Source organism: Molothrus ater, chromosome 7 (assembly GCF_012460135.2).
Source record: "Molothrus ater isolate BHLD 08-10-18 breed brown headed cowbird chromosome 7, BPBGC_Mater_1.1, whole genome shotgun sequence".
NCBI lineage: Eukaryota > Metazoa > Chordata > Aves > Passeriformes > Icteridae > Molothrus > Molothrus ater.
Window position 1 is genome coordinate 3,153,776 of NC_050484.2, and position 20,877 is coordinate 3,174,652.

The 20,877-nt window shown below is 44.0% G+C and overlaps 2 protein-coding genes across 4 annotated transcripts in view; both read right to left on the reverse strand.

Moving 5' to 3' along the window:
* The window catches only part of VWC2L (von Willebrand factor C domain containing 2 like), a 45,863-nt gene extending 40,046 nt beyond the window's left edge, over positions 1-5,817 (reverse strand). The window contains exons 1-2 of one of the 3 annotated variants that reach the window (XR_008508493.1): positions 5,300-5,817; positions 2,765-3,231 (exon numbers count right to left, since the gene is read on the reverse strand). Coding sequence is in view for 2 of the 3 variants with exons in the window: in XM_036387078.2 (XP_036242971.1) it covers positions 2,765-3,175 (411 nt within the window). In the remaining variant the exon portion in view is untranslated. Of the gene's footprint in view, positions 1-2,764; positions 3,232-5,087; positions 5,279-5,299 lie in introns of those variants that run through there. The other 2 variants (XM_036387078.2, XM_054515479.1) reach the window with 2 other exon arrangements.
* Positions 5,818-6,555: 738 nt separating this feature from the next.
* Positions 6,556-20,877, reverse strand: part of SPAG16 (sperm associated antigen 16) — a 372,092-nt gene continuing 357,770 nt past the window's right edge. Inside the window, exon 16 of the mRNA XM_054515419.1 lies at positions 6,556-6,899. Within this exon, the coding sequence (XP_054371394.1) occupies positions 6,718-6,899 (182 nt within the window). The 3' untranslated portion in view covers positions 6,556-6,717. The remainder of the gene's footprint in view (positions 6,900-20,877) is intronic.

Genomic DNA, 20,877 nt, shown 5'->3' on the forward strand with positions numbered 1-20,877 from the left:
GTTCAGCATTTCAGTTGTACATGTTAATGATTGAGGGGCACAAGCATAAATATTTGGACAGCTGTCTAAGCTACATGGCTTGTTGGCATGTTTGTATTTTGTGCTTATGGCTGTTATGACTCAAAAAATCAGATGTACAAGATCTGTTCACTAGAAGAAAGCTAAATATTCAAGAAATGGGCCTTTGTAACTACTCCTTTACTCTGACAGCATCACAGTTACTGCCAGTGGTAAGAAAAAAAGATTGAATCATATTTGGATTTCTCACCCCAAACCTGAGAAAAAAAATGTAGAAACAATACAGGAAAATTCACCCAACTGGAAACCTCTCATAGATATTGATATCCTAGGGAAAAAAAAATCTGGGAGAAAAAAAATTAATCCCAATTTGTGAAAGATCAGGCAGCTGAAATTTCTACAAGATGAGTCAGTCCTGGCACACACACACAGACACACACTTGCAAAAGATTTTTAAATAGAGGCTAATTTCAGCTGAAACTCAGCAGCGACAAGCACTTCTATAGATGACGATTTGGAATCTACATACCAGCAAAAGTAAATCAAGTGGGTGAAAGGGTTCTGAGACCACATAAAACAGTGCCTCTGTTTCCACTGAAAGCAGCCTGGGCTCGAGTCAGAACAGCCTCTCGTCTTTGACTTCAGTGTGTGTGCAATGGATGGGAGAAAGTTTGCAGTCATTATCAATTCAACAGGATGAGGGAAGAGCAGAGCTCAGAGCCTGTAAAACCTATGAACTGTTCGAGATTTCATCTGCAGAGATAGCAGGTATAATCTTTATTCTGCTGAAATAAACAACAAAATGCTTGGATGCCTCATAAAGTCAAGACTTCAGAGCAGCAGCTTCCTGAATCTCAAAGTTCTGCCTTTCCTATAGAATTTATAAAGTCATAGTTCACAGGTGCTTCTTTTTTCCCCACAAAACAGTGATCTTCCATTGTCTGACTCTCCTACAGAACTTTGAGGAAAAAAGCAATCCACTGTTTATTCTAGGTAAACACAGAGACTTTCAAAACATTGGTTTCTGCCCTGTCCCACAACATATTGAGCTTTCAGCAAAACACAAGTCCAGGTCAAGAGTTTGACTGTCAGCTAAATTAAGTGTGAAGGATCTCCCATTAGTTCTGGACAGAGGGTTACTGTGTGTCACAGTGGTGTGACACTGTCTACTTTGTGCTTCTCAGAGGGTGCTGCAACTTTGCTTTCCACACAACACCCCAAGTGTTTGAATACAGCAAGCAGGGAACCAGATGGCTCCTAACTCTCTCCAACAGCTTTTCTCTCCTGTATTCTGTTTTCCTAGAGTTTAAGCTGTTATCAGGATGAAATTATTTCTTTCATGAAAAGAGATCACTACTTTTCCACTTAATTCATGCACAAAAGATACTTTAATGACAAGATCTATCTCTCCCACTGAAATCTCTTCAGAGTCCTTACAAATTTCTGCTTCCTGAAAATGAGACCTGATAGCTCTAACATGTAAACCTGATCACCTGGGTGGGATATCTCACCACTTGACAACACAGATGTCAAAATGCAACCACTGAAGTGTGGTCATGGGATGAACTTGGGCCTTCCCAGGGCAAGAAGAAACTGTTATCTGAGCAGTTATATCCAGATCAGCATCTTCATATCCTTCAGCAAAGCACAGTAGGTTGATCAGGGTGGCCCTCAAGGAGATGCTCCTCATACATTTGCTTTATCTTGTGCTTGTGACATTAAACTTGGGCAGACTCAGTGACTGCAGTTCCAGATGGACAGAGAAAGAGAAACACACACCACACATGATAGAAGAAAGGAACTACTAACTGCTACCTTCCCTGAAAATGCCCATTTCTGTGAAAAAGAGAACTGCCATCTATGTTACTGAGAACTGGTGAAGTACTCAGACCTATATGCAATTATTTTCCTTGCAGGAAAGACAATGAACTGGCCAAGTGTATGATAAGATCTGGCACTCAGCCAGGAAGAGTTACAGGCTGTTGTTAATTATGGAGGTTCAACTCTTAAAGCCACATGACCTGGAAGAACAAACTTGTGCACGTACAGCTTTTACAGCCCCTGTTCTTCACTGTGAAATGCTCTTTTCAGAATTGAATAGCACAATTGAAAGCTCGTGATCAGACTCATTAGAATGAGAATTGCAGGTTGTGGAGCGGTTTTGGAAAACACGACTTGTTTTTAAGATATATTTCAGGATTTCTTTATGACATTCCTTACAATAACTCAACCATTACAATGAAACCCCACGCTTCTCATTGCTTGAGATGCTCATCTGCCTAGGCTTTCATCTTCTCCATTCTGGACAGCCTTATCACAGTTGAAATGAAAAAATTAAATAGAGTTTACCATCTACTTATTTGCATGCTCATACAGTTATGAGTAACAACTCTCAGCACCATCCCATCAATTTTTTGCTATCCAAATTGCAAAAGGGGTTCTTAAAAAGCACTCAGTACTGGGTTACACAGCCTTGGTAGTCCAGCATGAGCCACGCTATGAGCAAAGGAGGCAGATGCAGAGGGCTGGCAATTCCACAGGGGCTTTTCACTGACCCCTGGCCCTAAGGGGTGCACAGAAGGGGGAGGTGACAGTTTTTACATGAGTCAGACCTGATCACAGCTAAAAATGACTTCAGCATTCATCAATGGCAGTAAGCAAATACTGAGTGCCTTTGAGAGCTCCCAACAAAAAATACAATTCCTAAAGCATACTAGTAGGAAATACTGAAGAAAGGATTCCATACCTTAAATTCCTCCAAGATCTTGTAATTTTTCCCATGATATTCACAAAAGTTTTTTACTTCTTTGCATTCTGGACAGCATCCATTGTGTTCCACTTTTGTGCACTTTGGGTGGATTTTAGGGCATTCTGGTTGATCACAAACAGGTCCATCCTCAGTACAGACACAGGGACAGTTGGAATGTCCTGGGAAAAAACGTTCTCCCAGTTTGTACACAAAGCCACTGTCATCCACACAGCCCTTCCCCCGGTAGTCATCAAAGATCAGATTGTCATTACTGGAGGTCTGGTCCCCTTCATCAGCAGGGTAATCTTCATGATTGATGGCAGCTGGAGTGACCAAACCAGGGAGCACAAACAGAAGTATCCAGGCTTCATGGATGTGAAGAGCCATCCCCCTCCTCAGCTTCTCCATGGGACCTCAAAGCCAGATACAAACAGTTGCTTCCATAGGGAGACCAGTGTTGTGGTCTGAAAACAAACAGTTTCAAGTGAGAAAAAAACTCAAAATTCAAGGAATACTGACTTATAAAAGTCATTGTTTCAACCAGTACCGAAGAATAAATCAAAGTTTTTAACTATCACTGTTTCATTTGAATTAAACCTCTTCTTAACTATCGGCAAAAAGAACAAAGCATGTGAAATACCTAAAATTAGACACACATGCCTGGAAGCATATGACCATAAAATATCTCTGAAGGAATGGTGGTTCACAGAATCATCTAATTTTTACCTTCCTCATTTTTGCAGTTGAGTTTTTGGATGCACCAGAAATTAAACCAGCTGCCTGAAATCTCATGGTGATGGGCAGCTCAAAGGGTTTTGAAGCCAAGTTTAAGAATGGTCTAAACCTCCTGTGGGGGCCATGTCCCTTGGCGCTATGTATGGAGCACAGCCCACTTCATTAAACCGAGGTGGGAAACCTGAGCTGAAAAAGGAGTTAAACATAATCTGCTGTCAGATCTGTGTCTGAGCTGAAAGATGGTGCTGGGTTAAATTTGGGGTGCGAGAGGTGGAATAGTACAGAGCCTTATTTACAGCATTTCTGAAGAGGGACTTCCTGGGCTACCAACACAGCCCAGCCCGCAGCAGGTACGTTTAACCCTGCCAAAGATGCAATTCACCATCTCCGTTATTCAGCATTTCAGTGATTCCCAGCAAAGACCGCGGAGTGCAGGACGTTAAATGCCTGCATAATGCATGGAGCCGCTGAAACGTGTCGGCCTGATTAAGCTGGAGCCTTTCTAAAACTTCGGGAGCGACGCAGCACGGCCCGACCTGCGGTGAGCTGTGCTCAAGCGGTGGAGCGAGCACGGAGCCCGGCAGGGACAGGGGCTTTCAGCGACCCCCGGAGAAGGCTCCGCGCCGGTGCCTTGGGAACGCTTCTGGCTGCCCACGGTGCCACATCACTGCCACCAACCTGCCCACGCACCAGCCTGCAGCCAGAGCAACCCTGGCAGCAAACTGGTTTCTAACCCCTCTTTAAAAAGCTGGGCAAAGTATTACAGGAAACTTTTAAATGAGATGAAATATCAGCATTACATGGACTGCAGAACTACGGAGGCAGATGCTGGCACAAACCAAAACAAGAAGGGCTGTTGGGGTGTGTGTGTCATCATCCCTTCTTTTCCTCCATTCCCAGAGCATGCACACACAGGCACACGGAGTCTACACAAACATGCATTAACCTACACACACGGGCAAACACGTACTCCCCCCACCCCTCGGGGTGACATTTTTATAGACTGGCTTTTTTGGTGGACTGCAGATGTTCGGCAATTAATTCTCCCTTAATTGAAGCAAAAAAGGAGCAGCAGGAGGAGAAAGCTTTAATCCCAGAGAAGCAGCTAAAGCATCCTGTTGACCAAGCAGTTTTTCCGAAGCCACAACAGAGGGAGACACCGGATATTACACAAGATTTATCAAATTCGAAAAGATATCTTCTTAATTAAAGTACTAGCTGTGTTTCCATCACAAGGACTATGCACCCTCTTGTTACTCCTATCAGCAGTATCTACTGTAACATGCTGCTTGGAAATCCAGCGATTCATGCAGATACGGCTGCTTTACATATCTACAGAGCAGAGCATCTCCCCACCTAACGCTACAGGTAGGTTGCAACACTGCAGATTTGTGGGCATTTAGGGGAAAAAAAAAGAGCAGCAAACAGAGTCATTCATATCTGAGGAAATGTGAAACACTTGTGAGAATTTGTGGGAGTTTTATGAGGAAGCTCTCAAAACAAATGTGTGCGTATACATATATGTATATAAAAGTTCTCCCCAGATATTTTGCTACAGCAGCTGAGATGTCCCACAGCAACTCACAGGCACTCGGCTCGATCCTGGAAATCAGACAGACTGCAGACGTCTTGTACGGACACATTTCAACAAGTAAACAAATGCTGCTTGGCTCAGAATTAGTTTACAGCTTGAACTTTCTCATCATTTCTCATCCTGAGAGAGGCCAGGATCGTAGGTAAGTCTCTGAAACGTTTCCATCCGCCTTCCCTCACCCCAAGTAAATAATTCACACCTACCTGATCAGGATGGATGTGAAAGCTGAGAGGGGTCACAGGCCAAGATGGACTGAAAGGTTAGAAACAGATTAGTGAAAGCAGTTCATCCTAATCACGTTTTCGGTGTTGACTCACGGACAATCCCTTTTCCTCCACCTCCCATCGCAAAACGGGAGCGCGGCAGCCCAGCAACCACAACATGAGAACTGAGCTTTAACCCGGCGCCGACGATTCAGAGGGAGCAGGATTCCGGCGGTCCGGAGGCTGCGATGCCGCGGAGAAACCCCGGTGCCAGCAGCAGAGTCATCGCGGCGAACTTGGGCTGCATCTCCTCAGGTCTCGGGGCGGGCGGGGGAGAGAAAACAACCCATCCCTGTCCCCTCCCTGTGCCCGGCGGATCTCCTGCGGCTCCAGCTTCGCCTCGGCGGGGGAAGGGGGGGAGCGATCGCGGGTTAGGCGGGAGGCAGGCGGGGGAGGGCGGGCGCAGGAGCCCCGCGCCCGGCGGGCGGGCGGCCCCCGCGCCCCTCCGGGGACTCCCCGGCCCGGACGCCGGCCATGCCCGCGCCGCGCAGCTCCGCGCTCCCTGCCTGCCCTTATTAGGATTAATTTTGCTTTTAGGAGGGTGGTGGTAAAAAAAAAAAAAAAAAAAAAAAAAAAAAAAAAAGAAAAAAAAAAAAAGAAAAAAAAAAGAAAAAAAGAAGAAGAAGAGAGAAGAGCCGGGGGGGGTAAAACCCAAAAAATAATGCAGGGGCGGGGCGCCTCCGCCCCGGCCGCTGCTCCGCCTGCCGCCGGCTGGGGCGACAGCTCTGCCCAGACCTGCCGGTCCCCCTCAGATCCACCGGCTCCCGTCAGATCCGCCGGCTGGAGCTCCCCTCAGCCCGGTTCCCTCAGCTGCACCGGCTGGAGCTCCCCTCAGCCCGGTTCCCCTCAGAACCACCGGCTGGGGCTCCCCTCAGCCCGGCTGCCCTCGGATCCGCGGGTTGGGGGTTCTCTCAGCCCCTCCGCTCTCTCCAGCTCCGGCTCAGCGCCGCTGCCCCGGCGGTGTCCGGGAAAACATCCCCCATGGCCGCATTGTGGAAACTTCGCCTCATCTTCCCACAGGCGGCTGCGCCGGGGAAGGGGCGCCCCGGCTCCTGTGGCTCGTGCTGCGCTACATTAAAAATCAATCTCCTTGCAATTCGGCTGCGCCGGCATTAGGCGTCATTGTAAAGCTGTTTCTCCAGAAACCACCAAAAGAGAGATTCTTGGCATTGGGGAAAACGCGGTGACAGCAGGAAGAGGGAGAACTAGAGGGGTTTATTTGGATAAAACGCTAAATAATGCTCCGTTTGGGCGAACATTCCCCGAATAGCGCAAAGACGAGCTAGGAAGCTATAAGCGCGCAGTGCTGCTGTCAGACCGCTCTCGTGGAAGGCGATGTCACTGTGTGTCACTGTGTGTCACTGTGCCCAGCTCCAGAGGCAAACCCTGCCATCGGCACCCGCGGACAGCAGGGAATCCTGGCTGTGGAAGCGCACGCAGCGCACCTCGACCCCGGGGCCGCGCAGGATGGAGAGCTGGCCCACGGCCAGGGACAGCACCTTCACGGAGCCCTCGCTGCTGGCCAGAGCCACCAGGTCACCTGAAACACACGGCAAAGGCATCATCGAGGTTGGCAAAGGCTGCACAAGAGAGCGGCACAGGAAGTTTTGAGATGTTGGCTTTAAAGAGACTCACATGTACTCCTGTTTTCTGAGATAAATTAACAGAAAGTTGGACGGATCAATAACAATGAGATTGGATTTTGCAGCAATTAGGTCAGTCTGGAGACCTCATGTTCTCCTCACAAGGAGCCTGGCTACTTAGACAGAATGACAGAATCTGCTGAGTTGGAAGGGACTCACATGGATCATGGAGTCCAACTCCTGGCCCTGCACAGGACACTGCAAGGGATCACACCATGTGCCCAAGAGCGTTGTCCAAACCTTTTTTGAACTCTGTCAGGTTTGGAGCTGTGACCATCCCTGGGGAGCCTGTGCCAGTGCCCCACCACCCTCTGGAGGAAGAACCTTTCCCTAATATCCAACTAACCCTCTCCTGATACAGCTGCAGGCCATTCCCTCAGGTCCTGTCACTGGTCCCCCCAGAGCAGAGATCAGTGTCTGCCCCTCCACTCCCCCTCACAAACCCTGGTGAGTCCCCCCTCAGTCTTCTCCAGCTGATCAGACCAAGTGCCCTCAGTCATTCCTCACACAGCTTCCCCTCAAGGCCCTTCACCATCTTTGCTGCCCTTTGGATGCTCTCTGATAGCTTAATAATTTTTTTTTGTTACAGTGATGAGAACTGCACACAATACTCAAGGTGGAGCAGACCAGAGCAGGACAATCACTTATATTTGAATACAGTTATTCAGGGACAGATTCTGAAACACAGACTGAGCACCAGAGGAGTAGATGCTCTCCTAATACCTGGAGGCATCAATATGAGACCATGCTTTTGACACTCCTTTTCTTGTACTTCCTCTTAAGATAGGAGGATATGAGTTTTCAGCTGAATTTCCAGAAGGTCAGGCATCTAACTGCACTGAGTGCTTGCTCCTTTATATCCTTATGGAAAAAATGATAATTAAATCCTTAGTATAGAACAGGGTTTAACAGTAGAAAAAATAAAAGAAAACCTAAAAAAGGTTCTAAGGAGTTCTCAGTTTCCATGTGCTTTTTTGCAAATCAAATGGACTCGGTTTTGAACACTTTTAAGGAAGCAGAATGTGTTTATTATCGTCCTGCTTAAATAAAAGCAGAGGTAATAGCTGGTAAGTGATATGTTGGAAGTGCCTCTTATCCAGCCTCCAGATAAAGATTCTGCTTTAGAAATTAACTATAATAATAATGAGTTTCACGTACAAAAAAACCCAGAAATCAATACATTCATTTCAAATCTGATGTGGCCCTAACAACAATGGGATCACTGTACTGTCAGTCATGATCTTGGTCAAACACTTTTTTCTATTTAGAGCGAGTTCAATACACCCTGCGAGTGATTACAGCTCTTCTTATGTATTGAGATTTTCTCTCTGAAAGCAAAGACATCACCAGCAGAAGAATAATTGAAATTGACATAGACCAAGTCCATCTGGCACCAAGGTCATAATTTTTGGGAAGATTATGAAAAACAGGAGATATTTTTCTATTTTTAGTAACTCAGGTTATTCACCAAATAGCCAATAGGAACATACTGTCCAACAGACGTGAGCATGGAGGAATTTATCCCAGTTTTAACACTTTAGGGGCCTGGGTGTGCCTATGTGATGTACAGTTTATGCAGGGAATATATTGTCCCTCTAAGTCATAACAATGATGCTGTCTGTTCTGCTCATGAAGATCTGATGGCTTCATTTCACCATTTATCAAAAGAAACACATGGCCTCAAACAGCTTACAAATGCACTGAGAATATTTAGCCACAACTTATGCTTAGTGTGGTCATGGATATTTGTGCAAGAAAGGGAACTAGCAAGTAGAGCTAACCATGATAAATATGCCCTATTTGCAAACCTTTACAACTACCCGGCTTCTTCATCTAGAACAAAGCCTGACACAGCAAAGATCTGTAGGATGGATTAGAGTGTCCAAAGCAGCAGATGTGAATATTTATTATAAACTCTCCTCCAGCAAGTCTTTGCTGACAGAAGCATTGCATATGGATCGCACTTGCAGCGAGACTCTCCAGGCAATCGCTGGATGACTTCTCCAGGAGCCAAACAAATGCCATTTTGCCTGCAGCCCTGACACCACAACAGCTGGGCAGGGGGTTAATGTCACTTCCAGCTTCTCAAAACCACTAATGAACCCAGTTGTTACAGAGAGGGACAGGCAGGAGAAAAGATCTGGACAGCTGCAGTCCACTTCCAGAAAGCAAGGGCAGGACAGAGTGACAACTGAGACAAAGCTTCAGCTCATTCACTCCTTGGGTTGAGCAGGGCAGGGGCAGGCCCCAACCCTGCATTTTTCTGCATGCTTGGCTAGGTAAGCCACATGCCTGAAGCAAAACCATAGCACTCGTCCTGTCAGTCCATGCTGCATTCTGACAGTCCTGGGAAAAGACAAAGCCAAGAGGAAAATAGAGAGGGTCAGTAAAACGCAGCCAGCTCAGAGGTGCAGTAGTACCCTGCACTGCCTCCATCGCTGCCACTCACTGGGGGAAGGATGGAGCTGCACCTGGCAGCCCTGGTGGAGGATTATTCATTCCACAGGAGTTTCTCCCTGAGTTAGGATGTGTTACTATCACTGACCATGACACAGCCACCTCCTGGCTCAGCAGCAGCAGGATGCACAGGCAGATGCATGTGAGGGGAAATGCACAAAATGACAACATCTCATTTCCCTCACCCTTTATGTCACCACTGATCTACAGGCTCATAACAATTTGCTCATTATAATGTAAATTTACTCCCTCCTTCCTTCCAAAAGGAGATGTTTCATTTTGGGAAGAGGGAACAAATTGTGTTTTATTGCTCTTTCAAAATTTTTTCCAATTAGGAAAGCAAACAAAAACTACCACATAATTGTGATGCAAAGCTGTATTTTAATGAAGGATACTTACTTGTCACTAACAAAGGCACTTTGATATAACACTGGAGGAAGGAAGATGAAAGCCTGAAGAGAGGTAGTTCTTCATACCTTTGACCCAGCTGTCAGGTGGGGCTGGTCTGTGCAAACTCACTGAACTGAGCAGTTAGGCTGATTTGCATTGAAATGAATAGATTCTGCTTAGAAGATGCAAAGTCTCCAAGACTCTGACCTCTGGATCTCACAGCCTCTAGATCTCCAGCTCACAAGGCTTCCAGAACCTGCTCTGGATCTGTTGATGCACTTGGCAACATGGGGAGATAAAGTGAAGCTTTGCTCTGGCTGGCCCCACGCCAATCCTGAGCTCACCTTCTTCCTCAACCTGGCACACAAGGAGTGATGACAAAGCACATTGCCACCACAAAGAGACCCTACAGCAGCAGCCTTTGTGCCAGTCACAGCTGATTTGCTGTTGCCCATTGCTAAACACAAGTTCTAATTTTTCTGATGTACCCCTATTATGTCCTTAGAATAACATAAGCTCTGACCATCTGGACACTTGCTTCAAGAGGGATGCAGTGAGTTGGAAAAGGTAAAGAAAGGTAGCAAAGCCAATTAAAGGTACAAATAATTTCTGTGCAAGAGATCCTTGAGGGGATGACAGCTTAGCCAAGAAAATGGCTAAGCTGTGCATTAAAATGTACTTGGCTGATGGTGCTTACTCCACGGGTAAACCTCAGGCTTCAGGCCTTTCTTGGGGATCCACAGAGAAATGTGGAGCCAAGCCAGACCCAGATCACCCCCAGGGATGGTGAAACACAGGATTTCCATGAAAAATGTCTGTATCCCTCCTCACCTGGGAGCTGCAGGGCAGCCAGGATCTGGAATCTCTGGACAGTCACCTTTCTGCTTGGACCAGATTGAGTTTTCTCTGGGGAATCAAGGCAATTTCAGCTCTCATTTTCCCCCCAGCACTGGAGTTAAGTACTGCTGTAGGTTTCCAGTCCCAGTGTCCTACAGAGAAAAGCTCTGTTCTTGTCTCTGGACTGGCAGTGCTCTTTGTTTTAGGCATTGATTAATTACCATGCAGTGCTGTTGTTTGGGCTGGAAATACATTTGTACTTAAAACAATAAAAATCATCCATGCCCTTCTAGAAGAACTATACCTGCTACTAAAACTGTATATCTACATTGTTTTGAGACAAGAGCTGAACCCTAAAATCATTTAGTACTTCAGAGACAGTAATATTTTAGTAATTTTTTTTTTTTTACTTTTAGGATCATACCCCACTCTGGAAAAGGGGCTAGTTAAGATTAATTCTGTTGTATGCAAATCTGTTCTTGTACATTTTCCAAATGTACATAAAGTTATGGGTTTGATAAAGACCTTAGCCATAAAGTGCCAAAAGCAGGAATCTGGCAAAAATCCCACCAAATTTACTAGAGTGTCCATATTGACCTAAACATATGAACTTAAAAGCAAAGTTACTGCATTCAGTGAGGCTCAGTTGTGTTAGATATAAGTAGGCAACCTGCTTTTTCTCATCTGCAAGGAACTTTGCATACCTAAGGAAAGGAATCCTAAGGAACTAAAGCCCCTCCTGAGAAATCAGTATGAAATCCATCTCCTAATTTGAACTGGTGGATAAATTTAAAATAGGGCAGGCGTGTTGAAGCAATCTAATTTGTTACTGCATTTCTTCAGAAGACAGAACTAGACAAGATTAATTTGCTGGGTTGATGGTTCCAAATTACTTGGGGTAAAAGGAACAAAACCTGTACCTGTCAAAAGATAGTTTGACAATTTATATTTCATAAGAGCCTAACAGAAATCACAGCCATGATTACTGTCTTCCTCGTACAATGATTTTGAGTGAAACCTTGCCAGGACCACACTACATACTGCTTTACATGTCCAAAAAGCTGCAAACTGGGACAGGTTTGGAGCAAACCATCACCACTGCTCACTGGTGAGCCTTTTTATATGCCCATTAAACATTGATTTTTTCTTTGGGCAAATTCATTTACTAATTCTGTAACATCTCATTATCAAATACTCTAAAAAGTTCTGTTTTAGCCCACCAGTACTTCATGTTTCTGGAGCAGCCTAGCAGCTTCAATGCTAATAAAATAGTGTTGTAACAAAAGTCACAAAGTCCACAGCTCCCCAGGCACATCAGGCTGCGACATTCCTCGTGATGACTGGCACTGTTTGCTCACTCCCAGTGATGTTTTCCATAGATCAGCAGCTCAGGTGAAGTCATCTGCTCAAAAATGGGGCAGAACAAGGACAGTGACAGATCCAACCCTCTCCTCTCTGCTCCAGCAGAACCTCTCCTCTTCTCAGAGACAACAGAGCAGTCGAGAGCAGGATTTGGGCAGTTGTTTCTAGTCAAAGTACAGCAGTTACTTTAGACTTCCTTGCAAATAATTCTGATGTGATAACTTCCCCAATTTAAAAATTACTTGCACTGCCTAACTATAAGCAAAACATCCACCTTCAAAGACAAACCCAGCTATTTCTGGGTTTAAATTAAAAATAAAAAATCTTGCATGGATTGAAGAAATTCTGTTTATCATAACTGCATACAGAAGCCTGAGACCATTCCTGATGGCATAGATGAAATAACATATCAAAGAAAGAAAGCAAGAAAAGCTTTGATCAATAGGGAAATGGTTTTTATACACATCAGAACCAATTTAAAGAATTCTCTAGGATCAATTTAGATAGACAGAAATGCTTCTCAGCATTTATTACCTGTGGAGGGAATATTGATCCCATCCATTGATTTCTCCTGTGCATGTAGAGCAGCATCTGGTTTTGTTGTGTGGGTTTTTTCCCAAAGAAAGATGACCCAAAGTGGAAGGTATCAAGAAACTACTTATATTTTAAGGATTTACATTAATGGTTCAACCAATGTCATTACTCAGAACTTTTAAACTCTGTTCAAGAATAGTCAGAATGGAATTTTGCTTAATTTTGGCACATGATTGTTAGTCAATGGAATATATTTTAAGATAAGTGGGGTTTTTTGAACCTTACTTACCAAAGGCTACCACTTCTTACATTACACATTGCATCAAACATATTTTCTTTCCTGTTCCCTTTTTAAAAGGAATGTCTCTTCATGATAATGTTACAAATTGCACAGCCCTAATGGATTATATTCCCTCTGAATTTAGGTATTTTGTCATTATTGGAGCTGCAACCATTTGCATCTTCATCAGGATCCCTCAGCCTGGAGTCTCCTAGGAACTGGGCACCTCTCAAGTGAGGTGTGAAAGGTAGAAATACCCAGTCCCTCCCTTTAGTCATCTGGCTAACAGTTAATGTGCCTGCCTACATAAAAGTAAATGGAATATTTACAAGGGCTGCAAACTATGATTGCAGTGGCTGTAGATAAAATTCTTCATTACTGTCACACTAAGCAGAATGTTATTTACCAGGCAACTGATTTCAACATATGATAGATGGTGGACAATTTTTTTTGTTCTATAAACAGCTTTCAACAAATTTAACAACTATTTCTTGTACGCTATGTTTTGCTTAGGAATGCACTTTTTAGACATTATAATAAAGTCCTCCATTCTCAAATGTGAGTAAAACCTCATAAATATTCTTGTGGAAATAATCATGACTTCCTTCCTCCCTTTGTATTCACACTCTGTTTAGAGCTTTCAAGGGTCAGGGCGTAGAAGAATAATCTTGAGCAGTTTGTAATTCACTTGCAGAAATTAAACATTCTCAGTAATGAAGACCAAAAGGAAAACTGGGAAAGAGAGAAGACATCCAAGAATCTGCTGATACAGGTGTTTAATACACTGGTACCAAAATAAAATCCTTTTGTCATTCTCTCCAGAAACATTTTTCTCCCCCTTTCTCAGAAGTATTTAAATAGACATAGATTTGGCAAAGCATATTAGGGAAAATCAGCTCATCTCAGAGTGCACTTAAGCTCGTGACTCACCGTGTGCATGTGAAGTCACTCAAGTCAGTGCAATCACGTTCCCAAATGAGGCAGGATCAGGACACCACAAACAGAGCCAGCACTGCTACAAGGATTAACAGCACTCTAAGGTCTTAGAGTGACCAAACTCACTCCTTGTCTGGCTTTCAGCAGGACAGCAACAGTCAGGCCTCCTAAACAAAAAGGCAGCTTTTTATGCTGAGAAGGGCCATATGGTGCCGGTGTCCTAGACCCAAGGATCATATAAAGGTAATAACAGGGAAGTCAGCACAGAGGAGTTTCTCAGACAAATTATTCAGTAGAAATTTACAAAGGTGGAAAAGGATTCCCCTGGAACACAGAAAGACCTCAAATTACCCAAGCAGTGTGTTAGCAGAAATTCAATTCACATCTTTAAAAATCTGCATGTGAAGATTGGCTGATAAATGAGTGTGGAGTGGGATGATGTGGCCTGATCCATTTTCCTCCAAAGAGTAAAGGCATGGAGTGATGTTTGGCTGGTGGAAAAAGGGGACTTCTCTTAACTTCTTACTCTGTGAACTGTGACCTAGATGAAGGAGCATTATTTCTGGAGCTTAAACAGATCTCAGAACTTGACAAATCTTTTTCAAGCAAGAAATCACCAGAAAGTTACTCAGAGCAAAGAAAGCATTTATCTGATAGAAGAAAATCCTTTACATAAAAGAACTTAAAGCCTTTTTATAAGGATTTCTAGACCCAGACCATTACTGTAAAGCTCCCTTTCAGCTGGACTTGAGCTTGTTTATATTACATTTTAGTTGGCCTTTTTGGTAGCAGTTAGGATTTTTAAAGTAGCTTCAAAACTAAGCAAAAAGTATTAAAGCAGAAACTTTGAAGCAGAGTCTTCAAGATGTCAAAACCTTTCTGGATGTGTTAATGAGGCATGTTGAATATATTAAAAAAAATATCTTGGGAATAAAAGGAAAATACCTTCTTGTCTAGGACTGGGTTTTTTAAATGAAAATCCCTGTCAGAGCAGAATATTTTTATGCATATAATAGAAAGGCACTTGTCTAGCTTTCAGTTACCTAGAATACCTGTATGTGGGCACATGTGTAGGTCTGTGTTTCCAGAGGAATCTACCTTGAGTGGAAAAAACCAATGAGGAAGGACCAAGCTATCCTGGCAAAAATCCTTGGATCACTACCAAGTGCAGGACCTCAGGCTCACCAAGCTGCTGTGAAATCAAAAATTCCAAAAGGCAGCATCTGGTTTTTTAGTCACCACTAAAGGGGAGGTGTTGAGTGACACTGCATCCACAGGGAGCTGCAGTAACAGGTTGGCTGAGAAACTCCTGAGAAGGTGACATCAGTCCTGGTGCTGCTGCAGTTGTGCTTGTGCTGCTCAGGGCAACAACATGACAAAAATGTCACATTTTAAGAGAGCAACAGAGGAAAAGAGGAAAGATCAGTATCATTTGATGCTCTTCAAAAAGGAATAAATCACCATAAAATTATCTGCAGGAGTTGCCAAGCTGAACCTCTGCTTGCAAAGAAACTTTTTATGTGATAGCAAATGCTGCAGAGCATGGTTACAGTTCACATTCTGATCTTGTTCTGAAGAACAAGCTTTTCTCTTCTGTTAAACTTATGTATTGGAAGCAGCCATGCCAAGTACTGTACTGCAAGTAACACTATCTCCAGAACACATTAGCTCTTTTCTTGGTGTTTCAAGAGTTGCACTTATATTAACTAAAAACTTTCATTAAGAAAAATAATACTTACTGATGAGCTAACTGAGAAAAATTAGGTCACAGCAAAATTTCTGTACCACAAACTGAAAATTATTCTAGTTTCTGCTACAAGTGAGGTCCTGAATACAGATTTGGATGCACAAAACCAAACTTCTTACTTGGCTGCAGCTGTATGTGTTTTAGGCACTGGTATGTCTCACTTTTAAGAATTCAGTGAAGTTGAGTGGTGTATAAAGAGATAAAAAATTCCAGGTGTGTAGGAACATAGCTCTGCCTAATGGAAACACTGCTTTAAAAGCATTCAGAGAATGGAAGATAACCTTTGTATTAATCCTCTGCTCCTTCTCCTTCCCCTACTTTGAGATGCCTGCAGTCATTCAGGTAAAGCCTCCCTGATCCTCCTTCCCTTCTCAAGTGATAAGATGGATATGCTTGTGTTACAGAAAATGAGACTGGTATATGAACACTGATTTATTATTCCCTTGGACAGCATATGCATCATCCTTTCCATTAACTCCAAGGGAATGACCAGATGTGTAATCTCTTTCTGGATTCATCTCATCTGACCTTGCCATCCCACAGTGAGTTCAGTTCATCCAGGCTCCCTCTGCAGCTACCAGGGAGGAAAACTCCCTTTCCCCAGGAGCTCCCTGCCTCTCTGGGACAGCAGGTGGCTGCCTCTGTGTGCTGACTACAGAAGGACCTCCACAGCTCCTCCTCAGACAGCTCAGGCAGGGTGACACTAAATCCCATGCAGGAGTTCCAAACAGGCACCTCAAAGGCATTTTAAAAGAGAATTCCCTAACTTGCACTGCTGGCAGATGTGTAAACCGGAGCATCTGCAAATGTACCTAGGCACCTGCATCCATCCAGGGGTTTAAATACCATCGAAAGCCAGACTTCCAGAGGCAATGACCTCAATTAAACACAAGTCTTAATCATTTGGTGCAACTCCCGTGCTTGGCAACAATCCATAATTTCAGTAGCATTTGATAGCAAAGCAGATCATGTGCATTGTCAACATTTTGTAACCCTATTAACTCTGAGACAATGGACTTGTCTCTGCTATATTTCTAAGCTTATTGGAGTGGACTGTAATTAGCACTTCCTTTTTTTTACACAAATCTCTTGACCCCCAGAGCCAGTTCTTACACCACAGCTAATAACCACTGCAGGTGATCAAAGCCTGAGGTGGAGGTGGGACACAGACCTAGAAGCCAAACTTCAGTTTACTTCCAGAGTCTAAGCAAGAGTCATGAAAACTACTGCTTCAGAGAAAAAGCACTTTTAAGGGATGGTAATATTTATTTTGCTTTGCCTCAAAATTTTCTGCTTAAATGTTTTACCTCTGAATACGCCCCTTAAAGAGAGGTTCAGTGTCCTTAGGAGCCCAGACCAGAGCAGCTCTGGATAAACACTGTGGATTCCTAATGCTTTTTGCACTTATCAGTCTTTCCTAGCAAATAAACAGGAAACGCTTCTGTTTTGTCCTTAGAGCTACTTTCTTGTTATCATTATTATTTCAAGCTTAGAGGATGATCTAATGTATGTGGACTCTGGTTTCTGTCAAGCCAAGTCCTTTGTTACACGATGCTCCTGGGACATGGAGGCTCATGTGGGGAAGGTTAAAGCCCTGCTGAGGTGGCTGGGAAAGCCAGGCTTGGCTTCTGCCTCCAGCTTAGCCTGAGGTTCCCCTCCTAACTGTTCAGTGTCCCATCTGTAGTAGCTGTCTGGGCACCTTCTCTGGTGACTGGAGAGAGATGAGTGGCATGAAATGTGCTCTGCACATCCGCACTCTCCATTCACCCCATGGCTAGGTTGAGCAAATGATCTCATTTTTAGGTGGTCAGATAGATGGGGCTCAATGCCACCCTTCATCTCAAACTTCAGCTCTCCCAAATCAAGTTGGGTTTTTTTTGTCTGTTTGTAAAACTTGCAGGAGAAAAAAAATTGGAGATTTTAAATCTTAATCAGTGCAGCCTTCAGATGTTGCCTACACTATGACAATGATACAGGTGAAGCAGCATTGCAGAGTGGCTTTTATCTTTCTTCCACATTACAACTAAATAGTATTTCACCATGGTAGTAAAACCAGACAGACAAACACACAGGAAGACTCTGAAAACAAAACAAAAACACCGAAGTAGAAAACTGGGCTTAATAATATCCTCTCCAAGTACAAGCTCCAAGAGCCTCCCTTTAACTTAAGCATGTTATTGTCAACAGTGGCATCTTTGTTCAGCTGTTCCCTTAAAAACATTCCTATTACTGTCATTCCTCAGGTTGTCACATTCACTGCCTTGACAGCACAAACACTGTGCTGTAAAATCTGTCAGAGAGGCCACTTGATTTCCTACATCTTCTGACACTTGCAGGTCTTTAATATCAGGCTGTCAGAACACCTGAGAGAAAGGCGGGTGCTCCCCTGTTCAGGCTGTTCCTGTGACTACCATCACACACACTTTAATCATTAGTCTCACACTACTGGGAGATCCTGACTTTTATGCCCTCAGAGTCCCATGCCAGAAAATGCTGCTGGCATAAATCTATTGCAGAGGTTAGCTGGCTCACTAACCCATGGAGTTCTACACCAAGTAAAATGAAGCCTTTATGTCTTTATGTTTTACACAGCTTATACAGTGTTTTCTTAAACTTTCTTCTGTGACTTCTTCTTTTTTTTCCCCAGAGGGGAGCTGGAGTAGGTGTGACAATTACTCAGTGACAGGCGTAGGTGAAAGTCATCTGCTTAAAATAAACCCCTCTGTGCCAGGACCCTTTTGTCTTTGGGTGTACTCATGGAGCAGATGAGCTTGGTGGGCAGTGAGTTTTCTGTAATGCAAAACTCCTTTAATTCAATATTAAAATGAAACTGAGAGAAGCAGAACAAGAGTAAATCAGACCAGAACAGTCCCTGGTCTTTAACTGTTTATGGCACTCCCTTTACAGAGATGAGAGCACCTGTAATCCTGCTCCTGCTCAGCTGTTGTCCCCCAAGTGACAGTGAACTAAGTGTTCCTGGGCAAATAATTGTCCTGGGATACTTGGATACAGAGAAAAAGAAATGAAGAGCTGTTAAAAAAGATTTTATAGCCCCCAGATCTGAGTGCTGCTGCTACCAACAGCCCAGTTGATCTCACGGTGTGACACAGTGCCACAGGGGCCACGGATTTAGGAAATCCCATTCCAAGAACAAAGAGTTTGATAAGCAAAGCATGTACTTCCAGGTGGTATGAGTCAGATAAGCCACCAGGAATGATGGATGAATGTTGTGTAGCTTTAAGTGACTGTATTGATGCTCCAAGAGTTTCTGCTCACAGAGAGGAGAACAAAAATTTAGATCTTTAGTGCTTTAATTGCTAAAGAACATGTGATGCAGAACCTAATAACCTTTTTTTGTGTGAATCCACGAACACCCCACAAGAGCATTACTGGAGAATCAACAGAGCTGTGGCTGAGGCAGAGGTAGAACAAGTTTGGAGATCAGTTCCGATAAATGCCTTGCCCAACAGCACAGTTCATTAATTTCCCTGGGCCTCAGCTCTCCATCTGCATCAGAAACCTGAATCACCACTTGTCAGCTCATCTCTTTAGGCTGACTGGGGTAGGAACTCCTACAGCTTGTCCAGTGGAACCTCTGGGAATTCTTGAAAAACATCATAAATAATCACAGAATGGGTTGGAAGAGACTTGAGAAGTGGTGTAAGGCAGCAGCAGATCCCCTGGCTGTGTGAACACAAGGCATTGAGTGAACCTTGGGGGATAACACAATATTACCCCTTGGGCTGCCAAATGCCCCTGACCTCTCCTCAGGGCATGGCCAAGGCTGGGCAGGGAGTGTGGGCTGGCTGCTCCTGCCTGGAATGATGGTGCTGTGGGGGTAACAAACACTGTCTGTCACCACGGCATTCATGACACTAATGCTGAACTGCTGGACAGCATCCAACAGAAACCTGTGGTGAGGTAATGGGACACAGCTAGAGAGTGCTGAAAAGGAATCCCCAGCTAACATAGCTCTGATGGTTTTGAGTGTACACAGAATATCTTGTAATACTACAGCTAAGTGATAGTTAAATAAACAACAAAGGTACTTGTAGGGTACTTCAGTCCCTTTGCAGATTTATGGTGCTCTGAAGGCAGCTCCCTGCCAAGGTTTTCAGCAGGGTTAACGCTTTTGACTCCTATGCTTTAAGTGTCTCAAAGATATGAATTGTGTTTCACTCGCTGGCCTGGACTGACTGGGACATTGCTACTTCTATTCACAGCGAAAAAATATTTTTAATTCTTTATGGATTATTCATCCCTTGACTGAAAGGCAGCATAGGTCAAGTCTGAATGAGTTTGTCTCAGACCCTGCAGACCAGCTGCTCTTTCAAGCCTAAGTCCATGATGTGCAATGGTTTCCAAAATTCAAATGTCCTGCTAGACCCAAGTAGTTTCTGATATATCCGCTTAAGCTATAAAATCTAACTGTGAACCCCTTGAACTGTGTTCCTTTTCCTTGAACTTGCCATTTGCAATCCTACTGATTGCTTAGAGATGTTAGTTGCTCTTTCCTGTGCTCACAGAGCCAGTTACACACAAAAATTGTGGTGGTAGGGCTTTGTAAGTCCAATCCATCCCCTTCCTAGGACTGCATAAGCATGAGTAGTTTAAATTATTTTCATTGAAATCCAGGTTACCAAAGCAACCCTGTCAGATAGAGGCATTCACCTTTCTCATATGCTGGATGACTCTGGCTAATACTTAGGCTGTCATGGTCTCCAAAAGAAGGAAGACTGCAATTCTGCTCCACCACCATATTATCTTTTCTCATTGCTTTTATATTTTGGCAAACCTGCAATGATAGGAGGTAATTCTAGCTTGTAAGATCTGAGGAGAATTGAATGCAAATCCCAATGCATAGCTTTCATATCTAAATATGCAATCTTCTGCAAAACCTCCCTGTCTCCTCCTGATTTACCCAAAAAGCTGGTGAATACTTTGCTATTTTCCCTTTCTTTGGAAACACAGGCTTTGCTCTAATAGCTCTTTTCCAGCAATAATTTTCCTTCCTCTTGTACTGAAGCTCAGCACCTACCTGCAGATGTTGTTCTCAGTCTAGCCTGGTTCTTCTATATTCTCTTCTACACCTGTCCAGTTCTTTACTCCACACTCCTTATTCTTCCACACTTGTGCCTCAGGTGGTTCCATGGCCATCCATCCATGGCATCCATCCATCCATCCATCCATCCATCCATCCATCCATCCATCCATCCATCCATCCATCCATCCATCCATCCATCCATCCATCCATCCATCCATCCATCCATCCATCCCCACTTCCAACTCTGCACTAAATCTGCTCTTCTCCTGACACATTTCCAACTTGAAG